Here is a 19,433-nt window from a genome sequence, read left to right on the forward strand (position 1 = left end):
GTGTCATAATGTTTCAATTTAAAAAAAAAGAAAAAAAAATTCCACTTCCCACTTTTTTTAATTGAATTTTTTTTTTTGTTTGTTTTATTGATGTGAAGTTTTTTTATTGAAAATATTTTTTTATTGAGGTGATATTTTGGGGATTGAATAATAAATACTAGTGGTGGGCAGCGATTAAAATTTTTAATCGCGATTAATTCCGTGGATTTCTGCGATTAATCGCATAGTTGTTGGGGGGGGGGGCATCAACAGCATGTATTGCCTTTCAGTGATATTCCAGACTGGAAGTACTCCGGTGATAAAAAATAATTGCTCGTCAGTGCTTCTCAACCCACCATCTGAAGACATTTAAAATGAAAATGTCCATGTAAAAAAACACTACTTTTACACATGTTTATGTCCCACCAGTGTATTTACAGTTGTGAGTGATTGACAGGAGTCTTAAGCCCACTAATAAGTACTGTTACTAATAAGCCCAATAATTGTCAAGCCTGCAACCAGACGCTAGTCTGGTTTTGTCTGTCTTTCATGTTGTTTGTCACTTCCTGTTTTATTTTGTTAATTTTCCTTCATGTGTCTTGTCTGTCATCTTTACTTCCCTTTCCTGATCATGTTCACCTTTCTCCTGATTACCCGACTCCGCCCTGATTTGTTCCACCTGTGTCTCGTTGTCTTCCCTCCCTTTTGTGTATTTAAGCCCTGTCCTTTCTCCCAGTCAGTCGCCAGTTTGTATTCTCTTGTAGGTACTTACCAGCGTTCTGATCTTGTCTGTTTGTCTGCTTTCCTGTTTTTGACCCATTTTTTGCCATCTCGATTTTTGCCTTTTGCCTGCTCCCTGTCGGTTTTGCTTGCCTCCATCTGCCTTCCTGGTTTTGATCGCTTTGCCTGACTTTTGGTACGTGAGTTTGTCTACCCCTAATGTCCTGTTGCCCATCTGTTAGCTTTCCCGTGTATGACCTGTTTCCGTCACTGACCTCCCTCTGCTTCTCCCTAGTCGGGAGACCGGCTCCGGTTACCGAGCCGAGCAAAGGGTTCACATCCTCAGCCCGGAGGATGAATCTGAAGAGGATTTCTCCATCCACTGTCCTCAAGATTGTGTTACTCATTCTCATTATCTATCTGTTTGTATATTCAGTGACAAATAAATCCTGTGAACTTTATTTTCTGTCTCCGAGTTCTGCATTTGGATTCTGTGCCTGTACTAGTAGCTTAACAGTACAAACTGGCCACAATATGAATCCTGCAGAACTCAACCAGGTCAGGGAAGCTATCCAGTCTCAGGGGCACAGGTTGGGAGGACATGATCAGGCCCTCCATACCCTGCTGGATAAAATGAACCAGCTGACCACTCAGGTCTCACTACTCACCCGTACCCAGGCTTCGGCTGCGGCCGCGTCAGGCGAGTCCCGGGTTACCAATCCGCCTATGAGGGGTACGGATGAACCAAACATTCCTCCCCTGACTAAATATTCAGGTAACCCAGAGACATGTCGTAATTTTTTCACCCAGCTCCAGCTCATTTTTGATTCTCAGCCAAACCGTTTTTCTAGAGACTCTGTTAAGATTGCCTATGTGGCCAGCCTGTTGGAGGGTCCCCCCCGAGCTACTTTAACGCGCTCTTTGAACAGGGTTCCCCGGCAGTTCAGTCATTCACCAGTCTAGTGGCTGAACTTAAAAGGGTCTATGACCACCCTGTTCGGGGACAATTAGCTGGTCAGGAGCTGATAAGGCTGAGACAGGGAGACCGGTCTATCAGGCAGTATGTGAGTGTTTTTCGGTCCCTAGCGGTGAATCGGGGTGGAACAATCAGGCCCTGATCACCGCTTTCCTAAGTGGCTTAAGTCGTCCTGTGGTAGTGGGGGGTGATAATTGGGATGAAAATTAAAATTTTGGAATTTGATTACGTCCACTTCAGGAGTGATGCATAAGGCTATTTAAAGGTATTTGGCACAAGAAATTCGTATCTACCTTTTAAAAAAAAAAACCACCCCTTGCAAAGAACAAATCGTGGTATTAACCTTGCGATCGGTTGTTTCTGCAGCCGGAACTTAATGCTGGTATGTGTGGTAAATGTTGGTGAAACACACAGTGGATAACTAAAATGCAGTTGTTGAACATGGTTTTAGCGTGTGTTTATTTTATATTTTGCAGTTTCACCAGAACTTGTAGCAGTCCAATAGTAAGTTACCATGGCAAGTAGTTAACCCAACCCTGTTACCAAGCCTAAAACCCGCTCCGAAACTAAAGAGTTTAATGCTGATAGAGACTTTCCTCCTTGTGAACATTTCCAACCTCCATCAAAACTGCCCACTGTTCAGAGTGTGATAGGACTGCTAAGGTACCACTTGGAGGTGAGCAAGGCAAAGGTCACTACGGATATTGCGGTACGAGAAGTGGCAAAACAGATATACGCCAAGTACTATCATGACACTGTGTACTGCGTGTCGATCAGTACCATTCAGAGGTGAGTGGAGGCTCTCAGGAAGCAGTTCAGTGAAGGAAGAAAGCGGTACGGACAGAAAGGAAAAGATAATGCAAAAGCTGTGAAAGAATACAAAGAGCTATTTGAGAGGAAAGGCGAACTCTTCGATGTGTATGCTGACGATCCCATGCGCCAGCAATCTTTGCAGAAGGAGTGGGGAGTCAGCATGAGTATAATGGAACATCAGTACTATGAGGACCGGAAGACAGAACGCAAGATGATCTGTTCCAAAGGAGTGGACTCTGTCAGGTATCACAGTACAATGCGAGCCCAAAGGATGAGAGAAAGACAAGAGGAATACAGGAGAGAGAGAGAGCAACAGTTTCAGTACAAGACCCTCGAAAGTATCACTGAAATGCTCGTGGAGGCTGGCGAAATTCCTACAACATGCAGCAGTAGTGACGAGGATGAAAACGACCAGGCCCATAAGCAACAAAAAACTGAAACACGAGAAACACAAATGACAGAGACATTCTGCTGACACTAAGAGAAAAAAGAAAATACTCTTTAAAGACGTTGACGAGCAAGACACAAATGATCCACTTCTGAAAGAGTTTCAGCACATAAGAATCTCTGAGAGAAAAGTCTGCGATGAATTTTATAAAACTGTGGCCAATCTCTCTGGGAAGGGTCTTTCAGTGAATGAATCCAGCTCCGCTGTTGTTGAAGTTGGCAACACAATGTTTGGACGCCAGTGGAAAAATGCTGGAGATTCTGAAGAGAACTTTGACATAAATACCACTCCAACTAACAGGAACATCAGAACGGTTCTGGAGCAAATTGAAGCACAGAGTCTGTCACTCGTTGTTGATAAGCTTCAGGAGGAGAAACAGAAGGGTAAAATGGTAACGCACGCGTCAGACAGTACCACGAAGAAAGGTGTAGGTCAATTCATCGTCCAGGGATTGCACGTTGGTCAGAATACCCCGTTTCCTCTGCCTATTCTGTCAATCCATGGCGAGACAAACTGAGGACATAGCTATGCAAGTGGACATGGGCTTCGAATTCTGGCGTCTGTCAGGGGAGTTGAAGCAAAAGACATGTACAAGCTTGTAGATACACATATGACAGATAGCACCGAGCACAAGGGGTTTGCAAAACTGCTCGCTGAGATGTACAACCTTGACACACCTGCGGGCCAACTGTTTTGTGGCACCCACACTACACTGGGCTTCAGCAGTGCCATGAACAAAGTTATGAGGCTTGTGGAAGCGGACATGAAGATGGAACAGGTTTTGAAAGGTTTCATGGTGGATCTTGAGGTGGACAGTAAGAATGACAGCTTGGCTGGACAAGCACTTGACATGTGTCTCAAGTTAGTCGCTCCTGAGTATGCTCATAAGCCATGGAACCGCTACAAACAATTCCTACTTTTTCTCGAACAGAGACAAGTATCCAGTGTGCTATTTGCATACAAGGACAGCAGGTTTGGATGCCTGTCCAGGGCAGCAGCAGTGCTGATCTACAACTATGATCACCTTGTAGATTTCCTAAGACAGAACCCTCACATCAACAACAGACTAGCCTGCTTAGTAAGAGAGGTGATGGAGCTCCCGTACCTCAAGGTAGTGCTCGTTACGTTTGCCTGCCTGGGTGTACATGTGGTGGAACCATTCTATGCGAGAACGATCGAGAAAGACGCCACTCATTCCCAGCTCAAGGAGTTCTACAAAGGTTTGCATGCCGGCCTGGGTCAGCCAATCAGCGAGTAATATACAATGTTCACAAAGCCAGAGTATCCTGTCGTGTCGAATGAACTGTTCCTCGGTGTCAAGAAGACATACAAAGAACAAGTCTTGAAGGCTGTGTCAGATGTAGCTGATGAGCACACAGATGAAGTGCGAAAACTCACCAACCTGATGCTACCTCATCTACAAACTGTTCTAGCCAGGCAAAGGAGAGACTATGGACTCGACGAGGAGACCTTCCCGGTGGACTATCCAGTGAGTGAGCAGGCAACGAACATTGATGAAACCCCTGTCCACAATATTGGCATGGAGCGTCAGTGTGGGAAGGTAGACTATAGGCTGAAGAAACTAGGCACGCTCAATGCAGTAAGCAGGTCCATCATCTTTCAGAAAAGTCAGGAATTGAGAGCTGGTCAGATACCTTCGTTCAGGGGTTTCAAGGCAGCAGTCGAAGCCAAAAGGGAGGTTGAACTGAAGTGGAGTAATTACACAAAGGAGAAGTTTGAGAAGGGAGCAGACCAGAAACAGGAAATGGCTCAGAGGAATGAGCGGAAAAGGCTAGATATGCTGGATAAACTCAAAGCCAGTGGTGGTCCTTTCACCGATAGTGGGGAAGTTGAAAAGTATCTTGCAAACGATACTCTGAGCGACAGCGCAAAGCAACAGAGGATGAAGTTGGAGCTACAGTTTGCCAGGGAGAGTTCCACACTTCTTCCTAAGGTAGATCCCATCTTTCGCATCCAGATGACACTGCCAAGTGGAAAGAGGAGGATGAAAACTGCAGAGGAGTTTGGAGATGCCCTTATGTCGTACTTGGGTAAAAGAAGTGACAGAACGACACTGGAGTTTGAAAGGTTCCAGCAAAGTCTTGACAAGCTGTCAGTTTCTTAAAGACGCTCTGTAGACCCATACATGTGTCTAGTGTCAATCTGTTGAGTATTGACCGAAATAAATGAAGTTTATCAAATCAATGGCTGTTTGTAAAGTTTATTCATATCCGCAATATCGCTCGTGAAAATCCCAGAAATCACGATTTAGGGGCTGTATTTCATTTGCAAGAGGTGGGGTTTTTTTCTAGAGATACAGCCTTAATTTTGGTGGCAGTGTATCTGTATGACAGGTGTTAATCATATCCCAAGTGGACGTTTTTGAATTTTGACCTTTGGATTTACCACCCCCTACTACCGTGGGCCGTGAGATGGCGCTCCGTCAACAGCTTCACTCCCTAGATGACATCATTGCCGAAGCTATCCGGGTCGCTGATCAGGAGTCGGTGTGGCAGACAGACGAGTCTGAGGGTCGTTCTTCTTCTTCATCTGGTGCATGTTCTACTCGAGAGACCATTCGTTACCCTGTAACTGAGATTGGCAGGTCAGTAAAGGAGGAACCCATGCAGCTGGGTCGGACCCATATCTCAGCGGAAGAACGCCGACGCCGCCTGACTGAGGGGCTCTGTCTTTAGTGTGGACAGGGGGGTCATAGAGTCTCCAACTGTCCTCTAAAACCTGAAGGCAAGACAGGTGAGGGGTCGCTGTTGAGCAGAACTGTGTGTTTATCTACTTTTACCCGTCAGTTTCCTGTGGTCCTCCTCTGTTCTGATTCCCTGTCTCTGCAGCACCCCGTCCTGATCGATTCCGGGTCCGACGCTAACTTAATGGACATGAACCTGGCCCAGAAGTTGGGACTTGATCTGATCCCCGTCCAGCGTCCATTGGAGGCCTGGGCCCTGGACGACCACGTGATCTGTCAGATAACCCATCGTACCCAGCCTGTCACCGTTCAGTTCACTGATGGACACACTGAAAACCTTAGTTTTCATGTTTATAAATCAGAGTCCCAACCACTTATTCTGGGTTACCCGTGGCTACAATTACACGAGCCGCATATAGACTGGTGCTCTGGGGAGGTTCAATCCTGGGGAAGGGGCTGCGAGACTCGTTGTGAATATGTAGATTTACCTGTGTCCTCACCTCAAGTTCCACAGATCTCCGTGGCCCCGGTCTGTGTGCCTGTGGAGGAGGAGAAGGACTTTCCAGCCTTGGAGAAGGTTCCCCAGTGTTACCATGACCTCAAGGAGGTATTTAGTAAATCCAAGGCCACTGCCTTACCTCCTCACCGCTCTTATGACCGTGCCATTGAACTACGTCCCGGTACCTGTCCGCCTAAGGGGAGACTATATTCTCTATCTGGTCCTGAAACAATGGCTATGAAAAAATATATTGACGAATCACTGGCAGCTGGTTTGATTAGACCGTCTTCGTCTCCTGCAGGGGCGGGTTTCTTTTTTGTAGATAAGAAAGATAAGACTCTAAGGCCATGTATTGACTATCGGGGACTTAATGACATTACTGTCCGTAACCGTTACCCATTACCGCTGATGTCCTCAGCCTTTGAACTATTGCACGTACACACAGCACCGGTGTGTGGACCGGCAAAATAAAAGCATGAGTTTCAAAATAAGAGTTCGTATGTATAAATCAACTAAGACTTGCTTGAAAGGCAGAATAATAAAACGGCGTTAACGTGAGATAAAAAAATTTGTCAGCGTTATTTAATGAATGCGTCAACGCGGTAATAACGCATTAACTTGCCCAGCCCTAATAAATACACAAATATCCTACCCCTAATACACTGCGACCCAAATTATTATGCAAGTTAGGTTTTTAATTACTTTGCAGAAACTATTGGGGTTAGCCCACCCTTTCTTTCAGTATACATTGCTATATTGGTTCTACAAATTTATCCATAAAAATGTGACACTGAAATGATATCAGATGAAAAATATAATAACATTTTGAATTTCAGGTGAACCAAATTATTATGCAAATCTTTATTTCAAACTAAAACATACAGCATATGTAAATAAAGCATCTTTTTTTATTAACAAATATATTTTATATTGTCAGTTAGACTATCCTGAGCGCAAACTGTCAAATAATAAGCATATCTGGATGTATCTTTACTTGGAGATGTAGCCACCTTTCTTCTGCATCAGCGTAAGGAGCCTGCTGTCCATTGAAGATGTTAAGTTTTCAATTTCAGCAGGTTCAATGCTTTCTGCAGCCTTTACAATAGCTTCCCACAGCTTATCCTTCGATGAAAACTGTTTTCCATTTTCAAAAACCCTTCTTTTCAGGATCGACCACAGATTTTCTATGCAGTTTAAATCGGGTGAGGATGCTGGCTAATCCATTACCTTGTCCTTTGGACAGCCCTTTGATGCCAGCCATTCAGCAGTAAACTCTGATGCATGGCTTGGAGCATTATCATGCATGAACATCAGTTTCTTGCACTGAGCAGCTGTTTTTTTCTTCAACCACGGAAGCAAATTTTCTCCTAGAAATTTGCAGTAATTTGCAGAATCCATTTTCACTCCTTCTGCAACCCGGAAAGGTCCAATGAGCTCATTTTTTATGATGCCCGCCTATATCATCACACCTCCACCACCTTGCTGACGCCTCAACCTGGGTGGAGCATCGGCACCTTCGGCTATCCAGCATCTAGCCCAACCGTCCGGACCATCAAGGGTGGCACGCATCTCATCAGTCCAGATAACTTGTCCAAAATCCAATTTCATGTACTTCTTACACCAAGCAAGTCTTTTATCCTTGTGCTTTTGATTAAGTGGAGGCCTTGTTTTCGCTTTTCGGACCTTACCAAGCGTTTTCAGAACACGATTCTGTGATGTCTTTGGGGTGTGACCTAGACCAACAGCAGAAAAGATGCTTGCACTGGAACTCAAAGGCTGACCATTTCTCTCTTTAACGCTGACAAATCTCGAGCTGTTAGCTTCCTGCTTGGGGCCTCTTCACGTTTTTTTCTTGTTTTTTCACCATTGAAAACAAAGGCCTTGATTGTCCTATGGTCACGGTCCAATAATCTTGCTATTTCGATCATTGGCCACCCCTCTCCCAAAAATTTCACGATAGAAGCCTTCTCCTTACTACTGAGGTCCTTCTTCTTTCCCATCTTTAGTGCTTATGGTCACAGAACACAGAATACTCACCTTTATATGTCTTGCATAATAATTTGGTTCACAGCATTTTAAATTTTAACTAATTATTACTCAAAATTTACATGCTTCAGATATTTTATGCTTCTGGATAATCAACTGCCCTATCATGCTTGCATTAATACCACTTGTTCATCAGTGCAACATATTTGGATCAAGATATTTAAAAAAAACTGACTTGCATAATAATTTGGGTCGCGGTGTATATGGCCCAAATACAAAAAAGATGACTTCATTAAAAAAATATATTTTCAATCAAAAAATAACTCACTTCAATCAAAACAACCTTTTCAATCAAAGAAAAAAGTGTTGAAATGCCGTTTGCTGGATTTCAAATATTTTTTGCATTCAATCACTTTTTTTCTTTGATTGAAAGTTGTTGTTTTTTTTTTTGTTTTTTTTTTGTTAAATCACTCCAGACTCAAATGTCCCTTCCTGTTCCTCTCAGACATGTTGAACCCTTTATGGACCCTTTTCACAGGTCCATTCCTCCTGCTGACTGAGGGAACTCTGGGATTTTACAGACCGGGTCTTGGTGCCGGGTTCCTGTTCCTCTAAACTGTTATTTCCAATGTTAGGTCAGTTCCTTCCAAACTGTAATCCATTACAGTTACTGTTATTTCACAATCATTCCTTACCTTACACTATTACTCTCTCAGAACTGTAATGCATTACATGACTCCTGTATTACTTTGGAATTCCGTACAGACTCTCATCATAAATGGTGCATGTGCAGTAAACCCCCCCCCCCCCCCCCCCCCCCCCCAAAAAAAAAGTCAAATAAGTGCATGTGGATGGATAGCCCAGTAGGTAACGCTATGGTCTACGATGCTCCAATCCCAGCAGGAACACTTGCATTTTTTTTCAACATTTTACATATTCAAATATGGGGCGGGGTCGAGGACCCCAGTAGATAAATCCAAAATTGATGTAGAATTGTAACTAGTTCTAGACACGTTAGCTTACCTTGTCACTGCTGATCTCAGGGGCAGGGCCGGACTGAGACTCATTTTCAGCCCTGGAGTTTCATACCTCAGACCGGCCCACTTTAGATCATGACCGATTAGTATTAAAATCATGTAATTATAACCTTACATGTTAGGTCTACACACTGTTCTGCAAAGCCTTGTAATTCAGTGTATTTTCTAAAATATTTCCAATTCAGCGCAAGTAAAGGTTGCTTCACAATGTGGATTTATTTCAACAGTGAGTGCACATCCATATCTCCAACATTATTATTTCTCACAACACAACAATAACAGAATCTATATTTTTGTTCTTATAAGTGTTAACATTTTTCAAACCTTTAAAATGTTTGAAATGAAAGAATATATAAAAGTATTAAATAAAAAAATAATTAAAAAAAAATAAATAAAGCTTGCTGCACTTTCTAATAACTATTATTTTTGTATCCTCTGCAACAAAAGATTTCCATCACAACTTACTTGCGGTTTGTTCCATCTTTGCTATTGAAAACTTTTGGTATAGTGATATTAGGGGTTTGATGAGGATGATAAGAAAAAAATATATGTGTATCCTGTGACTGAGGGCGAGCAAAGTAATCAAAGCTAACAGACTCATCTTCATCTGTCTCATTTGTGCCTAGTGGTTCAGGGTTGTGCTGCTGAGCTGCTCCTCTGTCATCAGTAGACTCTGCTCTCCCTTTCACACTTCCTCCAGTTTCTCTAGACTCACCTGCACCTGGATCACAATAAAAAAATAATATCTACAGACATTTTGACTTACTTAACCAATTCAGATATTTACATTGGCAAAATATGCAGGCTTATTTAATATTACTTTATGCTATAGCCTTTCAGTTGTGGGCTTTGTGTATTTACTGCCTCACTTTTAATAAAAATTAAAATAGGTCAGGACTATGGTTTGGGTCTAGAAAGTGGTTTTACTGGAACTAATGCTTGTTCACACAGTCTGTTCCAACAGCTCACCTTTTCCTTCCATCCTGACAGGAACAATCCCCTCATCACTACTGGCTCCTGGCTCTGCTTCTGACACTAAAGCACATTTTAAAAATGGTCATAACTCTCAGCACAAATCTTCTATTTTCAAAGCCTTGGTGTCAGTTTCATTCATGTAGTGCTGAATCCTGGAGCATCTCAGAGCACCTTTCATACTGAACAGGCCTACACCATACTCTTCATTGGAGCCTATTTCTTCTAATCCTCTTCCCTCTCTGAGCAGTCCTACCTGCCCACTCTGGACTTGTGGGCTCATGGCTGGTGTCTGCTGCTGGATCTGCTTTCTGACTCTGAGGAGCTACAAGACAAAGTTTCCCAGTTATGTGGCGTCGCATCATACTATTATTTAAATGACATAACGTTATGTTCCACGTCACAATGCCACATAATTCACTAACTCGATAATTAACTAACTTGAAAGGTGGTTTACCCGGTTCATCGTCCTCATTAGTTGTTTCCAACCGGGAGGTCGTTTTTGTGAAAAAGTTGCAGATTTTGTCACATTTGGCTGCGTTTGCTTCCAGAGCTTTCCTCTTTTTAATTCTTGCCTTCTCTGTGCCACCCTTGCTCTTTCTATTATCCATGTTTCAAACAGCAAACACAGCTGACAGCCTACAGAGCACAGATGGTATATGCTCCACAGCTACAGTATAGAGCTACTAACTGTATGCAAGGACATGTTACGTCAGGTCACAGTGTGTCCGCAAAAAAAGAGGAAGAAAACAAACAGTTTGCTAGCAGAGGGGGTGGGGCCCAGGAACAGCGGCTTCAGATTACGTGATCAACTCAGTGCTATGACTGAACACCGGCCCCCAAAAAATAAATAAATAAAATATTAAATACATATTTAAAGTGAACTCTGGCCCTCGTGGCCTAAATATTATACCGGCCCACCGGGAATTGTCCCGGTCCTCCCGATTAGCCAGTCCAGGCCTGCTCAGGGGTCATGCTAACTAGCTTCTGTAAACCAAGGTTAGGTTTCATAAGGAGCATATGTCCATGTGACCAACAGACTGTCTTCTGACGTCTTCACCCATTGGCTGAACACCAACAGAAAAATCAACTTTACTGACACATGTTTGATTCCTGAAGGTCTCACGGTCTGGCTGCTTTGGTCTTTTTTTTTTTTTCATTTGAGCGATTAAATTATGGGTGAAAAGTGTGCACCCAAGTGCTACTGAATATGTTCCGAATAAAATATGACTGGATGAATGAATTAGTAATGCCTTACACTACTGCATTACAGCAAAAAGTAATCTATTACTGTAGTAGATGAATTTTTAATGCTCTACTCCCAACACTGGTTATTTCACAGACATGAGAACTCCAATGGGCTCTATGCACAGCCCCACTACTTCCTGAACTTCAGGTGGCTCCTTTATTTCCTCTCTTTCATTATTGGACACACTGATTAATCCAGGTGTGTCTGCTACTTCTTGTTGTGACTACTGATTAATTAGGCACACCTGGATTAATTAGAGGAAGTAGTGGGGCTGCGCATAGAGCCAATTCGATGGTCAAACACACTGACCTTTGACCTCTGATGTCACCCTCAGTGGTCAAATCTAAACCAATCAGCTGTTACGTCCAAATAAACCACATGTTCAGGTTTGAGTCCAGACACTTAAACCTACAGAACATCAGTGTCATTAAAGGTTCTATCCAGGTTTCCACTGCAGTGAACACAGTTCAGAATCACAACCTGCTGTTTCTCATTTATAGGTGATTCAACCACCTCCTCTGGTCATGTGACCTCTAGTCTGGTTTAGTCCTTCAGGTTCTAATGGAAATCTGAGAAACCATCATCACATGGTGCTGGTCAGACTGTAAACCAGTAGACTAAACCAGTTCACCTTCAACATTCCCATGGATTTTCTTCCTAGACTTTGAGAATCAGCTGTGCTGGTCATTCCCTTCAGGTCCCATCATCGGCTCCAGGAGGCCATCTAGTGGTCTGACAGTAGAACTACAGCAGAACCAATACACACACGTATCAGCCATTACACTTCAACTCACACCACAAACAACAGCCACACTTTCATTGAGTCACATCTCCATTAAACACACACCATATGACAGTGGTTCTCAATCCAGTCTTCGTGGCCTGGTGTCCTGCATGTTTTAGATATTTCCCTTTTCACACCTGGAAGCCATTCCATCGTTACCAGGCTTCTGCAGAGCCTGATGAAGAGCTGATCATTAACTGAACCAGGTGTGATCAGTAGTGTAGTCTACGTGATACGCAGGTATACGCCGTATACCCACTACAAAAGGTCCCAAATTTCCGAATAACCACTGAAAATGTGCAAAGATACGCATCGGCACGGTTTTGTGACATAACTTTCACTTTACCGTTCATAAATTCCACTTCTCTGTGTTACAAAGCGGACACTTTTGGACCATATGGGCTTCCGTTAAGCGTAACGTTACCTGACGTTTACAACTAAGGAAACAGTCCAACTGTATGGCGAGAGCACTGTTATATTGTTACTTTTGTATTTTTTGTCAAAAAATTATTTAAAAAAAACTGTACGGCGGGAATGACTGGACTAACACTAGTCAGTGAAGGATTGTGTTGAAAAAATGAAAACAAAACAAAGCCAAATGACACTGTTTCAGTAAGTCCACCATTACTACTGCCACTTCAGAGGACAGTCCAGCTGTGGCTAATGCTAGTATTACTGTTAGAGAGTCTGATGCAGCTTTAGCTGATGGAACAGAAGGACAGTCTGCTGACGTCGCCGTCCTACCTGGTAAGTGTAACTCCTGTATGTTATTAGAAAAATAGTAACTGCTATTGTAACAGCAAGTGATTGACACACTGAATTATATTTAACACTGGCGAAGTGGTGGTTTGGTTGAAATTAGTGAGGTGCGGCTGCAGCTGTGTGTGTGTGTGTGTGTGTGTGTGTGTGTGTGTGTGTGTGTGTGTGTGTGTGTGTGTGTGTGTGTGTGTGTGTGTGTGTGTGAGCGTTGTAGATGTGAACTGGACCTGTCCATCCTTGTGCAGTGAGAGTCAGACAAGAGAATTCAAAAACAGACATCCTTGGTTAGAGTGGAGAAACGGAAAGTTAGGTAAATATTAGACAACAGATAAAGCTGTAGAAACCATGTAAATGTACAAAGTTAATGCTATATTCAAATGTTAATATAGTTCATTTATAAAATTGTTAATAAAAATTAAATTAATTAATTGAACTAGATCCAGCGGGGCCACAGGGACACATTTCCTGTTCACTAGTCTGTGTTTAAACAAAATAACTGATCTCTATGTTTAATACATCTATGAATTGGTCTAAGTACGTACTTTCACATGACATGTTGCAATTTACAGAAAGAAAATTTGGGGTAAAAATACTTAAAATTACTGAGTGTGACACAGGGACTCAAAATTAATGGTTTTTTTTTTTCACCTTTCACAAACGCATGTACAAAACATGCTGGTCTCATAAGAAATGGATCCTAATGAATCATAGAGCTTTAGCTATGATGGTGAAGTACAATTGTAATCAATATTGGATAAAAATATTGAAATGATAAGTTTTTATGAACGCTAATATGTTGTGACACAGGGACAGCAATTTGTGCCTTTGTTCAGTAGTCAGAGTAAAAGACTTTGCTTTAACTAAAGCAGTACAAATATGCTAATAAACTTTTATTTATATACATATTCCAACTGTAGTGATATATACAGATAATAGCAGAGCACATTTGACTAATAGGTGACACGGTGGTGCAGTGGTTAGCACTCGTGCCTCACAGCAAGAAGGTCCTGGGTTCGATTCCAACACCAGTTGACGGGAGGTCGGACCTTTCTGTGTGGAGTTTGCATGTTCTCCCTCTGTCGCGTGGGTTCTCTCTGGGTACTCCGGCTTCCTCCCACCATCCAAAGACATGCACCGATAGGTCAATTGTTTAATCTAAATTGCCCATAGGTGTGAGAGTGATTGTTTGTCTCTATATGTCAGCCCTGCGATGAACTGGCGACTTGTCCAGGGTGTACCCCGCCTTCACCCCTATGTAGCTGGGATAGGCTCCAAGTGACCCCCGTGACCCTAGTGAGGATAAAGCGGGTTCAGATAATGAATGAATGAATGGACTGGACTGAACCTTTCTCTATTAATGTACTGTTGAATTGTTAGTTCCTTCAGATTCACAGACTTCAAATATCACGAATACAAGCAAGAACAAATATTATTAAAGTTAATAGTGCATTTACATATTTTAGTCCTTTTTAGGTGAATTTTATATTGATATCTTTCTGTTTTTCTACAAGTGATACTGAAATTTTGTAAACGGTTCAGTAAAATAGAGTTCTTAAGTTAAAAATGAGCCTATTTGAGAAATGATAGATGAAACTTCAATTTATGACACTGATGTTCACTTTCGCTTGATGTGGTCCCATTGGCATCTTAATGGTTGATTAATTAAGACACCATGTACACCATTAAATGACTGATATGTTAGATAATAACACAATGCGAGCCCTTGAAAGAGTGGAATTTTTGCCTCCTTTTGTTTATTTTTCATGCATTTTCTTAGCCATGGCTGAAGATTGTAAACAGTTCACTAATAGGTTTGGACCCTGTTCAGCAGGTCTGAATGCTAACATAGATACAAAAAAGACAACTTGTGTTATACTTAATGTTAATTACTGATGTTTTTGTTTACCTCCAGGTGATATTATTTATTCATTCACTCTTCTTGATTTGAAACGTCTTTGTCTTGTCTTGTCACGGGCTGTTGAATAGTTAATTGAAGTCCAGCTGCTAATGACAGATACACATCTTGTCTTGCTTACAATACATTTACATTTAGATAATACATAACCAGTCTGTCATGATCTCACTTAAGTGTGGATGTATACTTTATGCATTAATGAGCGTGATGGTTCTTGTGTGGGGCTGTTTTGGAGCAGCTGCTGCTCTGGGAGGGGTGCTGTGGTACTGATGTTGCTCCAGGACGGGGGTGTATGAGGCTGGGAGGGCAAAAATCACAGTATACACACTAGAATAAACTAGACTACACCACTGGGTGTGATGGAAGAGGGAATTATCTAAAACATGCAGGACACTGGGCCACGAGGACGGGATTTGAGAACCATCGCCATATGAGATGTGGGATGCAGGTCTTGAGTCTGGTTTATCTCTGAACCACTGGACCACAGGTGACTCTACTGATGAACTAGAATCTGATCAGGTGATAAAGAGCTGCTGTTTAGGTCAAATAAACCAACTTCAACATGTTCATGACCTTCCTCAGTCATCTACAGATAAAGGTCAGACGCAACAGGACACTAACACTTCCTGTGAAACCTTTCAAAATAAAAGCAGATTGAGCTGCTGTTTATCATGTAAAGGATGAATCAGTGTGGATTCAGATCTGGACTGATGGTTTGTGTTCTGATGTGGATTCAGCAGAATGGATCAGAGTGAGGACAGAGAGGAGGGACCCCCTCCCGGGAAGACTACCCACAGACCACCCACAAGACCTGGACTCAGAACAGGACCTGATTCCAGGCATGGACCTGGACCCGGACCCAGCTGCATGTCCATGAAGAGTGATAACTCCATGGAACCCCCACTATATTTTACAAGAGGACATGTTTGTGATCCTCAGTAAGTGAACGTCAGTATCAGAACAGCACTGAGTGACCCTCGGTGGACGAACATACAAGGTGCAGATAAATGACTCATAGAGCTCAGTCTGAGTTTAGGTCTGAGGGTCCACTGATCTGTTTCAGCTTTAACACATTCTTATCTTAGACCTGGACCCTGAGTCCTCACATATGAGCATCAGGTCAGAGGTCACAGCAGAGTCAGAAAACATTTGACAGAGAACAGCGTCTCCTTTAACGTCCACATGAACCTGGATTCTTCTGCAGTAGGATATGAATCACACTAAGACCACAGTTTAAAGTCAGAGTTCAGCACTAAAACCACTGTACCATCAATGTTCACAGTCCTGGACCTGGACCCGGCTGTGTGTCCATGAAGAGTGATGTCTCTATGCTTGACCCGATGAACTTTAAAAGACAACGTGTTCCACAGACTCAGTAAGTGAACCTCTGGTCCAGATTCACCAACAGGGTTTTCAGCTCGGTCAGTCCTAACTTTGTGTTCTATGTCCGACCTAAAGTTAGTCCTGTTGCCCCATCTGCATCACTTTTGCTTGAGTCTAATAAAAGTCAGACACGACAGGACACTAACACTTCCTGTGAAGCCTTTCAAAATAAAAGATGACACTGTTTAGATTAAATTCTAACACTGACTATGTCATGTATCAGGATGTTTTACTGCATCCAGGAGAATGATGTTAATGTGTTCTGTAATTTTAAGATCCATTTATTATTATTATTATTATCATTATCATTATTATTATTATTATTATTTGTGTAAGTTAAAAAAAGGGTTGTTCTTTTTTTTATACGTTACCAGGCTTATTTTTCCTTTTTTTTTTCTTAACCACATAAACATCATTTAAGTAAATCATCATTCTTGTCACATCAAAGTACTTATAAATACCTACCAAAATATGTTTCATAAGTTACTTTAGGTTATGTAGTTGAAACAGTATATCCATTTGAACAGTAAATTTTGTTTTTATCTGTTAATGCTTGATTAGGCCCTGTTGTTGTTTACGTTTAACCAGTAATAACCTTGACATGTGATGTGTTATAGGCTGGTATTATATGTATTAAAAAATATTAATCTCATGTAAAACAGTCCATTAAAACTGTCAGATTAATGTAACAATAAATTCCACAACATGAATTTGTTACTTATATTAAACTACACTATGTAACAGAAAGTTAGATTTCACTGCGTTTTGTTTAATTATGTAACACAATGTCCAACATCAACCAGATTGATGTTAGAGTTCAGCACTAAAACCACTGTACCATAAATGGTCACAGACCGGGACCTGGACCCGGACCCAGCTGTGTGTCCATGAAGAGTGATGACTCCATGGGTCGGGGGATAAACTTTAAAACAGGACGTGTTTCAGAGACTCAGTAAGTGAACCTCAGATCTGGTCCAGATTCACCAACAGGGTTTTCAGCTCAGTCAGTCCTAACTTGGCGTTCTATTTATTTTAATTTTATTTATTTAACCTTTATTTAACAAGGAAGTCCCTTGAGATGAAATCTCTTTTTCGAGGGAGACCTGATCAAGAGACACATCAGTACAATACAAACAAGAAAAGCACTCAGAGAGCGCAGACCTCTCCCAAGACAGACCACCCCCCCTCGGATCACCACCAAAATGTAATCATTTCTTCCTTGTGCCGGTATCAACATTTCCTGAAAACTTCGTGAAAATCCATCCATAACTTTGTGAGTTATCTTGCTTACAAACAAACAAACATGCAAACAAACACGCGTGCATGCAAACACACAAAGCAAAGTGATCACAATACCTCCTGGCGGAGGTAGTGAACTAACAAGATAAAACTTACATACAATTAAGATAGCATAAAATGGATAAAAACATAAAAAGCTGAAAACCAGTTCAAGGATAGCAGTTCCACACTTCTGTTAGACAGTTTGACAGAACAGATTTGAATTCACCTAAGGTAATGAAATGCTGAGGCTGAAGTGAGTTTGTCAAATTGTTCCATGACCTCCTAAGCCTTAGTGAAGGCCATGAGACCAGAGCATCCAGCTCACAGCGATGGTCCTGAATGCAGCTTTTGGAATGAAACCTAAAGCACTGTGATAGACTGTGTCCAAACAGTGGACAGTTGTTGCAGCTGCATTCCTGTAAATGACGTCCCCACAATCCAACACACTTGCAAATGTACTTTGTACAAGCTTTTTTCTAACATCAGTCTTCATACAGCATTTTAGACATTTAAAAAAAGCCAAGTAGTGCTTTCAGATTTTTTTTAACAGATGTTCCACATGGGGTGGAAAGGACAGTTTGTCATTAATCCAAACCAGGTATTTGTAGTGTGACACTTTTTCAATGGTTTTTCCTACCAGGGTCTGAATGCTGTTATGCTCTAAGTTTTGAGAACTAGCTTTTGTAAAAGTCATAAACTTTGTCTTCTTGGCATTTAGGGCCGAATTCAAAATGCAGAAGGAAACCTGGAGTTGATTAAAAGGCAGTCTGAAGCCCATCAACAGCCTGGACTACAGAGGGTGTAATAGAGTAAACTGCTGTGTCGTCCGCAGAAAAGATGGAGTTTAACATTTCCCAAGTTACTTCCCATGTTGTTAATAAAATTTGTCAACAGGGCAGGTGCCAAAATGGAACCTTGGGGGACTCCCTTAGTAATCTCCATAAAATTGGATTTTAAGCCATCAACACAAACACACTGTGTTCTATCTGAAAGATAATTCCTAAACCACTCAACAGTTCTATGTTCGACCTAAAGTTAGTTCTGTTGCACCATTGGTGTCACATGGTCTTTTTCCTTAGTCTATGGTTCAGACACTGGCAGGATATTCACACTAAACCTGATCAATGAAAACCTGTTGTAGTGGGACCTGGTCCTGGATGATACTGGATCAGAGTCCAGGGTTGATTCCTGGTCCATTGAACACCTTTGGATCATATGTTGTGAGTGCAGATGGTGAGGAGACACATTGTTAGGACAGACCTGTTGGTTTAATCCAAATGTTGATGAGGTCAACTAAACCCAGCGAGTGTGAAGCTCCAAACAGACTCACATGTTGACTGTCAGTGGGATCAGCAGGACCAGGACACCTTTCCCACTACAGGGGGTCATGTGACTCATGTTGACGTCCAGGTGTGTCCACCCGTTGGTGTCAGTGTGGACAGACATAATGTGAGCTCATTGTTGATGTTTGGTCCACAGAGTGGAGCAGCAGAGCTCAGAGGTTCCCACTGGTCTACAGGATCAGACTCAGCTGGACTCCATATTTAAGGTGTGTACATGTCCAACATCTACTGGTCCATCTGTTCTGTCCAATCATCTCCTGCTGCTGGTTTCAGACCAGTGGACGTCACTGTGTCCAACATGGACCAGAGCTTTGGTCCATGGGTGGACTTTGTGTCTTTCATAATGTTTTGTGTTCCAGCTGCTGGAGGAGAACATCTGCACGTTTGTCAAGAACGAACTGAAGAAGTTCCACCAGGTTCTGAGTCCAGATTACCCAGAATGCTTAGAGAGTCTGAGTGATGAGGATGAAGAGCAGAGGAGGAGGTCAGAGGCTTTTCTGAAGATCACACTGAACTTCCTGAGGAGGATGAAGCAGGAGGAGCTGGCTGAGCGTCTGCACCGCAGTAAGACCATTCTGTACAGAT

At 42.2% G+C, this 19,433-nt stretch overlaps 3 protein-coding genes and 1 pseudogene across 3 annotated transcripts in view; 3 read left to right on the top strand and 1 right to left on the bottom strand.

Moving 5' to 3' along the window:
- Positions 1–19,433, top strand: part of LOC115436284 (zinc finger protein 345-like) — a 589,760-nt gene that overhangs the window by 390,802 nt on the left and 179,525 nt on the right. The gene's annotated exons all lie outside the window — the stretch shown is intronic.
- The window catches only part of LOC115435837 (zinc finger protein 420-like), a 363,895-nt pseudogene that overhangs the window by 195,719 nt on the left and 148,743 nt on the right, over positions 1–19,433 (top strand).
- LOC115435836 (uncharacterized) overlaps positions 1–19,433 on the bottom strand; it is a 1,131,008-nt gene that overhangs the window by 89,433 nt on the left and 1,022,142 nt on the right. The window lies entirely within an intron of this gene.
- LOC115436245 (NLR family CARD domain-containing protein 3-like) overlaps positions 1–19,433 on the top strand; it is a 42,237-nt gene that overhangs the window by 4,249 nt on the left and 18,555 nt on the right. The window contains exons 3-6 of the mRNA XM_030159041.1: positions 15,579–15,779; positions 17,078–17,176; positions 18,985–19,054; positions 19,208–19,425. Coding sequence (XP_030014901.1) covers positions 15,583–15,779; positions 17,078–17,176; positions 18,985–19,054; positions 19,208–19,425 — 584 coding nt within the window. The 5' untranslated portion in view covers positions 15,579–15,582. The remainder of the gene's footprint in view (positions 1–15,578; positions 15,780–17,077; positions 17,177–18,984; positions 19,055–19,207; positions 19,426–19,433) is intronic.

This window comes from Sphaeramia orbicularis, chromosome 16, assembly GCF_902148855.1.
Source record: "Sphaeramia orbicularis chromosome 16, fSphaOr1.1, whole genome shotgun sequence".
NCBI lineage: Eukaryota > Metazoa > Chordata > Actinopteri > Kurtiformes > Apogonidae > Sphaeramia > Sphaeramia orbicularis.